At 49.3% G+C, this 13,599-nt stretch overlaps 1 protein-coding gene across 1 annotated transcript; it reads right to left on the bottom strand.

Annotated features, from left to right (window-relative positions):
* Positions 1-1,597: 1,597 nt before the first annotated feature.
* TMEM272 (transmembrane protein 272) lies at positions 1,598-13,206 on the bottom strand. Its single transcript, XM_070408730.1, is given in 6 exon segments — positions 1,598-1,603; positions 2,761-2,855; positions 2,858-2,938; positions 2,941-3,040; positions 12,944-13,043; positions 13,145-13,206. Coding segments are annotated over 6 exon segments (444 nt in total).
* Between the last annotated feature and the right edge of the window lie 393 nt (positions 13,207-13,599).

Genomic DNA, 13,599 nt, shown 5'->3' on the forward strand with positions numbered 1-13,599 from the left:
GGGGGGGGGGGGGGGGGGGGGGGAGGTGCCAGGTCATTCTCCTCCATGAGTGCAGTCTTGCTTTTCCTTAACTGCCTTTATAGGCTTGGCTTACTTTTTAGACTGGAGCCTGGACATTCTTCTCAAGCATCCTGCTCAGGAATTAGTGTCATGGACATTAAGGGAAGTCCTGGTTGGTGGATGGCCTGAGCTTATAAATGGGTTCTTTTGGCTTTCAGCTGTGTTTACTTGTGTCTAAACATTAGCTTTGTGGGTGGGAGTGACTGAGGAGTCATGGCCTGGGGAAAGCAGAGGGGGAGGAGCGCCACGGAATACCTTTCCTGCCCCAGTGTCTGAGTCCGCAGGCTCCCTGGCCCCCAGCATGGAGAGGGCGACATGGGGCACAATGAGAACGGCACTGGGCATCACAGATGAGGGCAGGATCCTCAAGTTGCACACCCTCTGATCATCCAAGGCTCCAGTGAAAATAAAACCGGAAGTGCCCAAAGGGACACGGCAGAATAAAGGCTTTCCCCTCTTTGCCCAGCAGAGGGCGCAGCCAGCGCCTTCTAACCTGGGAGGAAGTCAGGCGGGAGGACTCCAGGTGACAGATGCTCAGAGTGCCTCCAAACTCATGGGAACTCAGAGTGTTATGGGGCAACCCGTAAGAGACGACCACCAGAGCCAAAGGGCAGAATTTAGGAGCCTTTATTAGCTGGCCAGCGACTGCAGTTACAGCACCCTGCCATAGCAAAGACCGAACTGTAGCCCCGATCAGATGTAGAAGTAAGCTTTTATTCACAAAAAAGGTTGGCTAAACACGCACAAAGTTCATCGCTCCATTTCTCAACATAGGTCACAGACTCATACCCCCGAAAGGTCACAGGCTCATACCTTAGAAAGGTTAGGCTCTTCACCCCTGGCTAAACCGTGACCTGCTTGTAAAAAATGTTAAGAGGGAGCTGTGTTCTTTGCAACAGAGCCAATCCTGGTTTCCAGGTACAGAGGAATTTGCTTTCTAAAACCAGTAAGATCACACTCAATGCGATGTTTTATATAATTCAGAAAATCAAAATAACTTTTCTATTGTTAAGCCAAACAGCAGGGTGAGAGTTAAACTATAGTTTTTTAAAAATATATTTTATTGATTTTCTACAGAGAGGAAGGGAGAGGGAATAGAGAGTTAGAAACATCGATGAGAGAGAAACATCAATCAGCTGCCTCCTGCACACCCCCCATGGGGATATGCCCACAACCAAGGTACATGCCCCTGACTGAATCGAACCTGGGACTCCTTAGTCCACAGGCCGACGCACTATCCACTGAGCCAAACCAGTTAGGGCTAGAGTTAAACTATAGTTTCTACCTGGGATGATTGCTACCATACTTTAAGAGGCCTTTTCTCTTAAAGCTACAGACAGGAGTGAGCCTCTAGGTTGAGATGAGGCTACTGATGAAGAGAAGTGCCCCACGTTGATGGCCATTCAGGGGTTGATTCGTTTATAAAGCACCCCCTACCCGCCAAAAAGAGCCTATTAGCTCCTTGAAAATACACAGAGACTGTGCATGCAGCTGAGATAGAAGTACAGTTATGCAGGGTCCAAGCTTCCCCCGGGCACTACCTCTGGAAACACACAACAGAGTCTTCATCTCACCTTCTAAAGCATGGGGGCTCCTCACTGAGGACTGACACATAGACACAGAGCTGCAGCCCCAGGAACTTCATTTCACAACGTGGCAAGAGGGGATGTTAGTGGCCACTGTTTAATGTCATCCTGAACTTCCAGACAAATGTGTTTACAAAAGGCCTCCAACCCTAACCTGATGTTAAGTAGATGTGCTACTGTATGGTATTTACATCCAGAGACCAAAAACACACCTACATTAATGACACTGCACGCAGCCGGGCCAAAACATACAAAACTGGTTTATGCAAGTTCCAGAAATGTACACAGATAACCAGGGAAAGAAGTGACTACAGGCCAAGCAAAAACTGTGCAGTGCGCCATACAGAGCACTGCGGTGCCACGAGCAGGCCAGCCCAGAGCCCCAAGCAGAATTTACTTCTTTGACCTTGGCAGATGTTATAGTTGTCCTTGGGTGCCCTTACCTGTCAGATCAAACCCATGTGATCTGGGGTTGGGTGAGAATGCTCCTTCACTTGCCCAAAATGCAGTTGGAGTCAGCCAATAAGAGCATCTTTGTCTTTTTCATAACAAAAGCCATTAATGCAAGGGAAGCTAAGCTATGTCTTGTTTGATAGTCCATGCTCTTTCTATAACTTCAAGGTGCCAGTGTCTGAATGACAACACAGCTTTAGCAACAGTAACAACAACAAATCTTGCTCTTGTACCAGTAATCAGAATTGTACTGTGATTTAAAAGCTCCTTGTAACTATGGAATCTCAGAGCGAAGGTGGGGGGGCGGGGAGGAGGGGAAGGGGGGTTTGAGGGGGGCGATAATCAACCAAAGACCATGTATGCATATATGCATAACCCATGGACACAGGCAATAGGGCGGTGAAGCCCTGGGCAGTGGGCAGGGGCGGGCTAGAAGGGGTCAATGGGGGAAACAAGAAGACATATGTAATACTTTCAACAATAAAGATTTTTTAAAAATAAAAATAAATAAAAGCATCTTGTATTCTTCGCCCTCCTTACCTCATCCCCCTTTTAAAAAATCCCTTTGAAAACTCTTATGAGAGCAACATTCCCACTTTGAAAAGAGTGAAGGCACCTTTCCTAGGACCAGGCAGGCAAGGGTTTCTCCACCGGGACCCACATAGACAAAACTGCCCGTGTGGGTGAGCGTGAGGACCCTGCCACAAAGGTACGGGGTTTTGTCACAGTTACCCTGAGGCTGCTGGAAAGGGGGACAAAATCAGGCAGGTAATCAGACAAGACCCAGTAATTCGCCAGAATGAACCAGAGGAAAAGGAAGAGGCTGAGGATGAAGTGTAATATTTGTGTGAGTTCTGCCTCCAGGGATATTCATCGTCAGTCGCCACGGCCTTGGACAGAAGTTGCCTCATCCTGATGGAGCCATACAGGAGGAAAGACACCTGGGTTGTGGAGGGAGCCAGAGGTCAGGGGGCAGAGCAGAAAAGTAGGGGGAGGAAGGGGAGAGAGAGAGAGAGAGAGAGAAAGAGAGAGAGAGAGAGAATAAAAAGCAAGGATGAAGGCATCGATCCTTAGCATCTTTGGGGGCATTTTTCCTTTTAGACATGTGAGTTGCTTTGGACAAGGGCTTCATTGACTTAAATTCATCTCTGCACCCAGAGCTTTACTGTTACTCTGGTTCACTTCATTGGCCTTGAGGTCAGTTCCTGGTTCCAGTTGGCCTGCTCCTTCTCCTCCCATGGCCATACCTCGGATCTGGTCACCAGCTGGAAGTACCCTCCCCTCCCCTCATTAAACATCTGTGGTTTAAGCCTCCCTGTCGGCGGCATCTTGTTATGGCAGCCTGAGCTGACTAAGTACAGACACTCAGTGCTTTTAGGCATGTTGCCTTATTTAAAATAACCCTGTTGAATGCACCTGACTTTCCTCACTTTAGAAACAATGGAATTGAGGACTTTCAACAATAAAGACTTTGTTTATTGTTGAGAGGTTAAGGGGCTTGGCCAAAGTCATCTGCGTAAAAAGTGGGAGAGCCAAGCCTGTCTTCAGCCAAAGCTGGCATCCCTTCCACCAAGCCATTCTGTGTCTCTGCCTGCTCTCAGCTTTCCCCCATGGAGACCCTCACACGTGGACCTGGCCCTGTCCTCATTCTGCAGAATCCCTGTGTCAACTGACCTACATGCTGATGATAACCAAGTCTGCCGCTCCCTTCCAGAACTTTTCCTCAAACCTCAGACTTGTGTGACTTCAACTGGACAGCTCCACCAAGTATCCACAGGCCTCAGCCTCATTGTATTGGAAATATAACTCATTATCTTCCATATTCCTGTCATTTGATGACATTGTCCAAGCTGGAAACCTGAGTGCTCCCTGCTCCTCACCCCATATAACCATCAATTTTCATCCAGCTGGTGGTACTGCCAATAATTGTCCCCACCTAGCATGGAAGGAGAGGAGGCAGCTGTGTCCGGTTCACTACTGTACCCCTGTACTAGCACACATGCAGGTGTGGCCCATTAGAGGCACCCTGTGCTTCATGTTCCAGCATATGAAGCTGCTTCTCTTCTTTCTGCACAGACTGTGTGCTCTTTCTCTCCAAGGCCCTTGCTCATGCTATCTTCTGCCTGGAGTCCTCTGCTCCCCAACCCAACTTTTTCATAAGCATCCAGATAGAGGTCACCTCCTCCAGGAAGGATTCCAGGACCTCTCTGTACTGAGTTAAGAGACTCTCCTCTGGGTTTCCATAATTTTCCATGTATATGCCTATGATTTTATTACCACACTCTGTAGTAATTATCTGTTTACTAGAGGCTCAGTGCATGAAATTTGTGCACGGATATGTTCCCTAGGCCTGGCCTGCGATCAGGGCCATCTTCCCCAGCTGCCCGCAGCTTGCCCCGCTCCCTGCTGCCACCCAACCCCAGTTCCCCATTTGCCATCAGGTGATTGGTGCCTGAAGGCCTGGGGAAGGGACCAAGAGGTGGTCAGTGCACCACATAGTGACTGGTCCAGCGGTCGTTCTGGTCATTCTGCCATTAGGGTCAATTTGCATATTACCCTTTTATTATATACTAGAGGCCCAGTGCACAAAAATTTGTGCACTCGGAGGGGGGGTTCCCCCAGCCCGGCCTGTGCCCTCTCGCAGTCTGGGACCCCTCGGGAGATAATGACCTGCTGGCTTAGGCCTGCTCCCCGGTGGCAGAGGGCAGGCCCAATCCCTAAGTGCAGCCCATGGTCAGGCTCAGAGTAGGGCTGATTGGGGAGTTGGGGCGCTGCCCTGTCATGCACAGAGTAGGGCAGATCGGGAGGTTGCAATGCCACCCTCAGTCACGCTCAGGGTAGACTGATTGGGGGGTTGGGGCACCGCCCCCTGTTACACTCAAGGCAGGGTCGATGGGGAGGTTGCGGTGCCACCCCCTGTCACGCACAGAGCAGGGCCGACCAGGGGGTTGGGGCGTTGCCCCCTGTCACTCACAGAGCAGGGCCAATCAGGGGGTTGGGGCGCTGTTCCCTGTCACTCACAGAGCAGGGCCGATCAGGGGGTTGGGGCGCTGCCCCCTGTCACTCACAGAGCAGGGTCCATCAGGGGGGTTGGGCACTGCCCCCTGTCACTCACAGAGCAGGGCCCATCAGGGGGTTGAGGAGCTCCCCCCTGTCACTCACAGAGTAGGGCCGATAGGGGAGTTGGGGCACCGCCCCCTGTCACACACAGAGCAGGGCGGATCAGGGGGTTGGGGCGCTGCACCCTGTCACACTCAGGGCAGGGCCAATGGGGAGGTTATGGCTCTACCCTGTCACACATAGAGCAAGGCCCGTGGAGGGGGGTTGGGGCGCCACCCTCTATCACCCACAGAGCAGGGCCGATCAGGGGGTTGGGGCACCGCCACTGTCATACTCAGGGCAGGGCCGATGGAGAGGTTATGGCTCTACCCTGTCACACACACAGCAGGGCCCGTGGGGGCAGGGGGTTGGGGCACCACACCCTGTCACACACAGAGCAGGGCCGATCAGGGGGTTGGTGCGCTGCACCCTGTCACACACAGAGCTGCAGGGCAATCGGGGGATTGGGGAGCTCCCCCCCTATCAGGCACAGAGCAGGGCTGATCAGGGGGTTTGGGCGCTGCCCCCTGGCACGCTGATCCCAGTGCCGGGAGCCTCGCTGCTCCGCTGATCCCGGTGCCGGGAGGCATATTACCCTTTTACTATATAGAATAGAGGCCTGGTGCACGGGTAGGGGCTGGCTGGTTTGCCCTGAAGGGTGTCCTGGATCAGGGTGGGGGTCCCCACTGGGGTGCCTGGCCAGGCTGGCTGAGGGGCTGAGGGCTGTTTTCCCACTGGCAGTTGACTAAAAGTTCCCAACCGCTCCTTGTTTTCTTTCGTTTTTTTTTTTTTATTCTGGGCCAGCTTTAGCTCTGAGGCCTCGCTGCTGAAAACATGGATACAATGTTGCGGTCCGGGGCTGACTGAAAGCCGGTTTTGTTTAGCTTCTTACTTGCAACATAGTAATAGTTGCTTAGAGTTGCAGTTGAGAGTCCGGCAAGTGAGGTGGGGAACGTTGGAGTCTGCAGTCCCTGGAGGAAGCAAGCCTCCCTGCTCACTTCAGTGCATGGCTGCCGGCCGCCATCTTGGCTGACAGTTAATTTGCATAAGGATACGCTGATTAGCCAATGGGAAGGGTAGCGGTCGTACGCCAATTACCATGTTTCTCTTTTATTAGTGTAGACTAGAGGCCCGGTGCACCAAAATTTGTGCACTGGGGGGAGGGGGGGGGGTCCTCAGCCCGGCCTGTGCCCTCTCATAGTCTGGGACCCCTCGGAGGATGTCCACCTGCTGGCTGAGGCCTGCTCCCCAGGGAATTGGACCTAAGCTGGCAATCAGACATTCCTCTGGCAGCCCTGCAGCCCTGGGGGGATGTCCACTTGCCAGCGGGGAGCAGACCTAAGTTGCAGTCGGACATCCTTAGCGCTGCTGAGGAGGCAGGAGAAGCTCCCACCACCACCGCTGTACTGGCAGCCATCAGCCTGGCTTGTGGCTGAGCAGAGGTCCTCCATGTGGGAGCTCACTGACCACCAGAGGGCAGCCCTTGCATTGAGCGTCTGCCTCCTGGTGGTCAGTGTGTGTCATAGTGACCAGTCATTCCCAGTCTTTCTGTTGTTAGGGTCAGTTTGCATATTACCCTTTTACTATATAGGATAGAGGCTTGGTGCATGGATGGGGGCCGGCTGGTTTGCCCTGAATGGTGTCCCAGATCAGGGTGGGGGTCCCTTTTGGGTGCCTGGCGAGCCTGGGTGAGGGGCTGATGGCTGTTTTCAGGCTGCCCGCATGCCCTTTAGAGTGGGGGTCCCCACTGGGGTGCCTGGCCAGCCTGGATGAGGGGCTGATGGCTGTTTTCAGGCTGCCCACACCCCCTTCAGGGTGGGGGTCCCCATTGTGGTGCCTGGCCAGTCTGGATGAGGGGCTGAGGGCTGTTTTCAGGCAGGCCAAGCCTGCAACTGAAGCTCCCAGTCTCTCCTTTTTTTCTTTTTTTTTTTTATTCTGGGATTTATTAACCTTCTGTAATTGAAACTTTGTTGCGGCTCCAGCTCCAAGGCTGGCTGGCTGAAAGCAGGTATCTGGGGTTTGTTTAGCTTCTATAACTGAAGCATTGTTGCATCCAGAGCTCAGAACTGGGCCACGCAGGTGGCAGGCAGGGAACCTTGGCTTCCTCCATTGCCTGGGCAACCAAGCCTCATGTTCGCTTCAGCTGTGTGGCTGCCGGCCGCCATCTTGGTTGGCAGTTAATTTGCATATCACCCTGATTAGCCAATGGGAAGTGTAGCGGAGGTATGGTTAATTACCATGTTTGTCTATTATTAGATAGGATGATGATTTTCTTGTTAAAGGGATGGGGGCTCCAGGACAATAAGGACTAAAAATTGCTCTTTGGACTTGGAAATATTGAGGACATTGTGACCTCAATGAGAGCAGCTTCAGCAGGGTTATAGGTGAGAAAATAGAAGGTGAGGGTGGGGAAGCCAGAGTAGGCAACTCTCAAGAAATGTAAAAAACTAAAAGAAGAAACATGGCTGAGGAGGGAGAAACGCACTTGGGAGGTGTTTCTGTATGCAGGAAGGCACCACTGAAAATGTTTGGGTAGACACTGCTGTGGCTATTAAGGTGTGGACCCTCCACAAGGGACCAGGTGTGAAAAGCTGTGGGCAGGAGCCCCATGGCCCTCCTCTTGGCCCAGGGTGAGCGTGTGTGCACACGTGTGCAGTGTGTATTTGTGTGCACACCATGTACTCACTTGGTGTGTCACCTGGTGTCTCAGCTACCTCTTGCTTCTTCCAGATTCATAGACACAGGTGGGGATTAGGGAGTCACTGAGGTGGCCTGGAAGTATTGTCTCATCAGCACAGAGTAACACACAGCAGGGGAACCTTCTCTTTCCTTCCTCCTTGTGGTTTCTTCCACCAAACACGTGGCTCACACCTCAGGGATGCCCTTTGCTCATTCTCTCTCTACTGGGTCCCAGAACATCCCCCACTGTCTTCTCATCCCCCAACTCATTCCGTTTGCCCAATCGCTGTGCTGTATGGAAGCCCGGTTGGACAGACTTTCCTTTCTATTGTCCTAGCACATTTCCACCACCAGTGACATAACACCTATGCCTGGTCCAGATGTTAGAGGACCTCTCAATAGGCCCCTCTGTCTTGTGAGGAACTCCCAGCAAATGTTCCGGCTACCTCCAGGCTATGTCACAGGCCTGGTCAACTCCAGACAGTATGGGTCCTTTCCTCCTTTCCCATGTCCACACCGACACCCATCTCTTTTCTTGGAGGTTTCCATCACTTGCCATCTCCAGAGATCTAGGATTCCAGTGGGGCTGTGCAGTGAGTGTAACCCTCCTGTCCTTACACGGTTGTCAAGTCAGGAGCACAGACCCTGTCTTTGAATGACATCCTTGCTAATTACTCTTAGGGGACAGAGACCATCTCGCCTCTGGTGAATGGTTCCTGGCTTCCTCCTGACACCCCGTTGAACCTGTGCTCCCATTTTATTACACAAAGGACCATCATCCCCATCCAACTCTGACTGGCCATGATGCCTTTGTCTCAGGTGTTTCCTCTGAAAACGTAACCACAAAACAAACAGGTCTTTACTAAGGAATCCTGGTTTCCTGTTTTCTCTTTGCTAACAACTTAATCTTTAATGCCTTTTGAAAACCAACTTTGTTTATTCATTCTTGTTCAAATTCCCAGACTCCCCACCTCTCCTAAGGTCAACGTCATGGCACGCCTCATGACGCAGGGCTCCAAAAAGAATCCTTTGATAACTGAGAGTATGGCAGGATGGAGTCAAGAGATGTAGCAAACTGGGCTCCAAATCAAGGCAGTGAAGTTGGTGATAATATCAAGAGAGATGGAGAGCAGAGGAGCTAAAGCTGCGCCATTGGGTGGATGATGATTTCAGGTTTGGACTTGTCTCATTTAGAATTCTGGGTGGAAATCAGGTGGTGGTGGCCAGCAGCGGGGTGGAATCAGAGCCTGGAGATGAGAAGTGAGAGGTGAGGGCTCCTGACGGAGACCTGGGGGTTACATGTGTAGAGGTGAGAGTGATCCTGGGACTGGTGTTGTACAAAAGGAGCTGGGTTAGGTGCTTAATGTACATCATTTCGATGAATTCTCCTAGCAAGAGGTATTAAAATAAATATGTGCATAGAGATACCAAAAATGGAGCCATCAGTCAAAATGTCAACAGTGAGTTTCTCTGAGTGGTAGAATTTACTGGTGCTTCTCTGCATTCTCTTATTTTCTACAACAAGGAGTTACTACTTATAAAAAAGATGACAAAACCTAGGAAAACCTAATTGGTTAGTCCCATGCGTGGCCCATATGATCTCATTTAATGCTAACCCAGGAGCTATATTTATCCCTGTTTTCTGGATGAGGATACTCAGGCTCAGGGAAGTTGTCATTTCAGCCAGGTCCATGGTGAGTAAAGGATGAGATGGGTGTCAGTCCACACCTTGGACCACTGCACTGGTGCTTAAATCGAAGGATGTTAAGTCAGAGGAATTTTTTTCTATGTTGGGATGACACTCCCATTTGGTCCAGCTGCTTAGGTTTTCCAGGAGTAAGACTTGCAGCCTGTCCAGAAGGCAGAACATTTCCACAAGAAAAGGAAGGTGAGGGCTTAGAGGGGTCCAGAGAACCAGCTGGATAGAACTGACTCCTCCAGGAATGGCTTCCTGGAAGAATGGTATACTCTGGACCCTATGAGCAGGGAGAGGTGGGAGGGGAGGGGCCTCCGTGGAGTGGGAGTGGTGTAGCAAAGGCAAAGAGTTTGGGAAACAGGAGAAAGTCAGTTTGACTGGGGCAGAGCAGCCAACGGGGACTGTGAGGTTGGCAGGCATCGTTTGAATACCAGCTCTGCCATTTCATTCCATGTAAACTCAAGAGGCACAACCTCTAAGCCTCAGTTTCCTCATTGTAAACAGGAGCTGGTAGCACAGTTCAGGTTTTAGTTACTCAACACCCACTTCCCTTCTTGGCAAGGCCCCATCCCTTCAGGCTGTCCTCCACCCATCATGTGTGTATGGGAGGTAAAATCCGGGTGCTTGTGTTCCTAGGTTTGTGGATCTGACTACCTTCCCAGGACTGGTTCTTGGGCCCAGTGACACCCGAAAAGAGGAACCAGCTGGGCTGCTGGTGCAGGTAGTTGCCACCACCCAGGCTTTCTGTTCCCTTCTTCCTTTCTCTGCCACCAACCTTTGAAGTGTGAGTTTTTCCAAGAAATTGCCCCTTACGTTAGCCAGAGTTGATTTTTTTTTTTTTTTTTGGTTCCTTCTTCATACAAGTAACTGCTTCAGAAAAGTGTTGTGAAGACTGAATGTGTTTAAAGTTGGGTCAAAGCTCTTAGCACAATGCCCTGCACATAGTAAGCCCGCTCGCTGGGTGGTAGCCATTATTACTAAGAAGGAGGATATTGGAAGATGTGGTGAAAGTTAGAGAGATAAATGGCCACTAAGTTAGAATAGTGCTCAGTTATAAATACACTTCATATCATGAGCTAATAATGAGTGACTGAATGTTCTCGTTGGCTCAGAAAAATCCTGGTTTATGGCATTTTGCTGGTATGATTATTACTAGAGCCCCGTGTATTCTCACAAGTGTCCCAGTGTGGATAAGAAATTATATGGTCAACTTGCCCCCACACACGTGTGTATCACACAATACTTACCTTACTGGGGGGCACTCTAATAATTTTTATTCTAGTTGTAAAACAGTGGTCAAAACCTATTAAGTTCATTTTATGATCTACTACTGGTCATGACCCTCAGTTGTTTTTGGTAACTGGGAAATGTCAACTCACTTCTCCTCCTCAGCTTTCTCTTCAATAAAATGCAATGCTGTGGTGCTATCTGATGCATTTCAGAAAGGAGGCTGGGCGTCACTGGGCAGGGCTCTCAGGGCTTAAATACAAAGCATTGACACCACTGGGAGCTGTCTCTGTCTGGTATTTCATAAACCTGTTTGCTGTTGCTCTACTGGTTATAGACTCACTGTGTACTACCTCACTATAATGAGCACAAAACTTTAATTTGGCTTCAAACAGTTTTAGATTGCTGGGGAGAATCAATGATGTTTATTAGGGCCCTAGTTTGTTCATTAAAATAAATTACGTTTGTGTTCTGGGCTGGCTTTCATAAAAGAAAAGTTTGCTGTTACCAAGAGGAACAGACCCTGTGGACAGTAACATCTCTAGGAAACTTCTGCTTTGTGGCCTGATGATGAGGCAGTGGAGTGGGAGAGGTCAGAGCGGAGGTAATTGCTGCTGGAAACTCCCTTGTTTTGAGCATCGCTATGGCACTCAGTCCATCAGAGCCTTCCCCTAACCCTGTGGGACCACAGGGGAGATGCAGCCTGTTAAGCTGAGAGTCTTTGGGTTTCCTTGGAGCTAAACAGAGTCCTTGGAGGACCCCACAGGGATGGTATTACAGGGAGGGTCACATGTATTTGTACTTTCCAAAATATCACCCTCTAAATGCTGTTAGGAGATGAGGGCATTTAAGAGCGAGATAATCTCAGACACAAAGGACTCCAAACACTTGCCCCAAATCAGTCACAGATCCCAAGACAGAATTGAGCTTGAAGACATTCCTTTGATGTCTTAGAATTAGATCAATATCGTGACCAATGTCACTGGCCAGCACCATTTGAAGGCTCCAAGAACCGGAAGGAAGCTGGCAAAGAAATTAGACAGTGGGCCCAAATGAAATTTTATCCATGACACTTTTGATTCTGTTCATTTTTTATTTATTTACTGATTTTAGAGAGAAAGAGGGGAAGGGATAGAGAGACAGAGAAGCATCCATTTGTTGTTCCACTTATTTATGCATTCATTGGTTGATTCTTGTATGTGCCCTGACCAGGGATCAGACCTGCAACCTTGGCATGTTGGGACTATGTTCTAACCAACTGAGCTACCTGGCTGGGGCTTGATTCTGTTTGTTTTTTTAAAAATTGTGTTATTGCTTCATTTTTATGAAACCATTTTGGGAAAAGGATGCTTGTGTTTTCAAACTTTTGATATAGGAAGCTTTCGAATGGGCTTGGTTGGTTGGGAAGGGTCATTGATAGATGAAGGTCAACCTAAAGTACATTTAGCAGGTGTGACATTTCTGTGGGGCAGGGATTTTGGAAACTTAACTGCAGGCTGTGCAAGATCCTTGATATGTCTTCTTTGGTTACTTTTCCTCTTTAAACAATTGTCAGTGACTTCCATGAGCAAATCAGCTCCCTACTGACATAAGTTTGAGAGTCACAAAAAAACACTCCTAGCCCCAAACATCAGACTTTGGCATTTCATTGATGACTGCAGCACATTAATTCTATGCTAGTCAGTTGAGAACTAGGAGCAATAGCTAAAAACAGATAGAAGAACTGCTAAAATTAAACACATTTTAATCAAATGCAAACTCTACTGTCTTGCACAGGAAACTTTTTAAAAGAAGCACAGAGAAAAGCTGCAATTACACTGGCCAAATGCAATGGTACAGTTGGCAGCTGGTAACTCCTCTGCATCAGCCTCTAAAGTTAGACCAAAGCTACAACTTGGCACACTGAACTCGGGCAGCAGGAAGGAAGCTACTGCAGGGGCACAACTCTGGGTGGATGCTGCTCATCAGGAAAACCCCACTTCTCTGCAGCAGGTCTCAAGATGCACCTTTCCCTGTCGCTCTGACAACCATGTGCTTAGGGGGGAGTTGTTCAGGCTCCTCTGGACAATCAAAGGATGCGTTCCATGGTGCCTGTAAAATAGATTTCTATGAGAACTACAAACAGTGGATAATTGTACTTTACCTTTAAGGCCCCAATGATCCCATTCACAAGCAAATATAGAGGAATGAGGGGCTGTATGGGGCAGTCCTTCAAAAACTTCATTCTTACAAAGGGGAGAGAACTGAGAGGACTAAGATAAATGCATTTGAGAGCACAATGTCCAGTTAGGAAAATAAAGTAAGTGTCTACGAAAGCCAAAATGTTCATCACACAAACCATCACTTGATCCCCAGCTTGGGGAGTCTGCTCAGTCTCATGGGCTGCCTGATCTGGATGCTGTCCATTGCACCTCAGACAGAGCAGGGACCACACATTGCTGCACCTTTTGTCTAGGTATGAAGTGATTATAGGTGTGTTCTGCTTTTATGAAAAGCCAGTGTATGACAACCATTTTTTCAATGACTCATTTTACAAAGAATCTCTTTAGATATCAAGGTCCCTTATTATGCCTCAAATAAGATCCAATGTATGGGTCACATTCTCAAAATGCATCTACTGTGTAAACTGAGGCTCACAATTACTCTGCTTCCAGGACATGGGTATCAGGGAGGAGCTGGCAAGCACCATAGTATCAGCATTGACCAGTTCACTCACCCAAAACTAAGTGTTTACTGACATATCCTTAGCCACTGGATTTGGAAAACTATCAAATCAATGGGCCCAGACCCACACCCTTT

This window comes from Myotis yumanensis, unplaced genomic scaffold, assembly GCF_028538775.1.
Source record: "Myotis yumanensis isolate MYYU_CA2020_CCGP unplaced genomic scaffold, mMyoYum1.0.hap1 SCAF_3, whole genome shotgun sequence".
NCBI classification, from domain to species: domain Eukaryota; kingdom Metazoa; phylum Chordata; class Mammalia; order Chiroptera; family Vespertilionidae; genus Myotis; species Myotis yumanensis.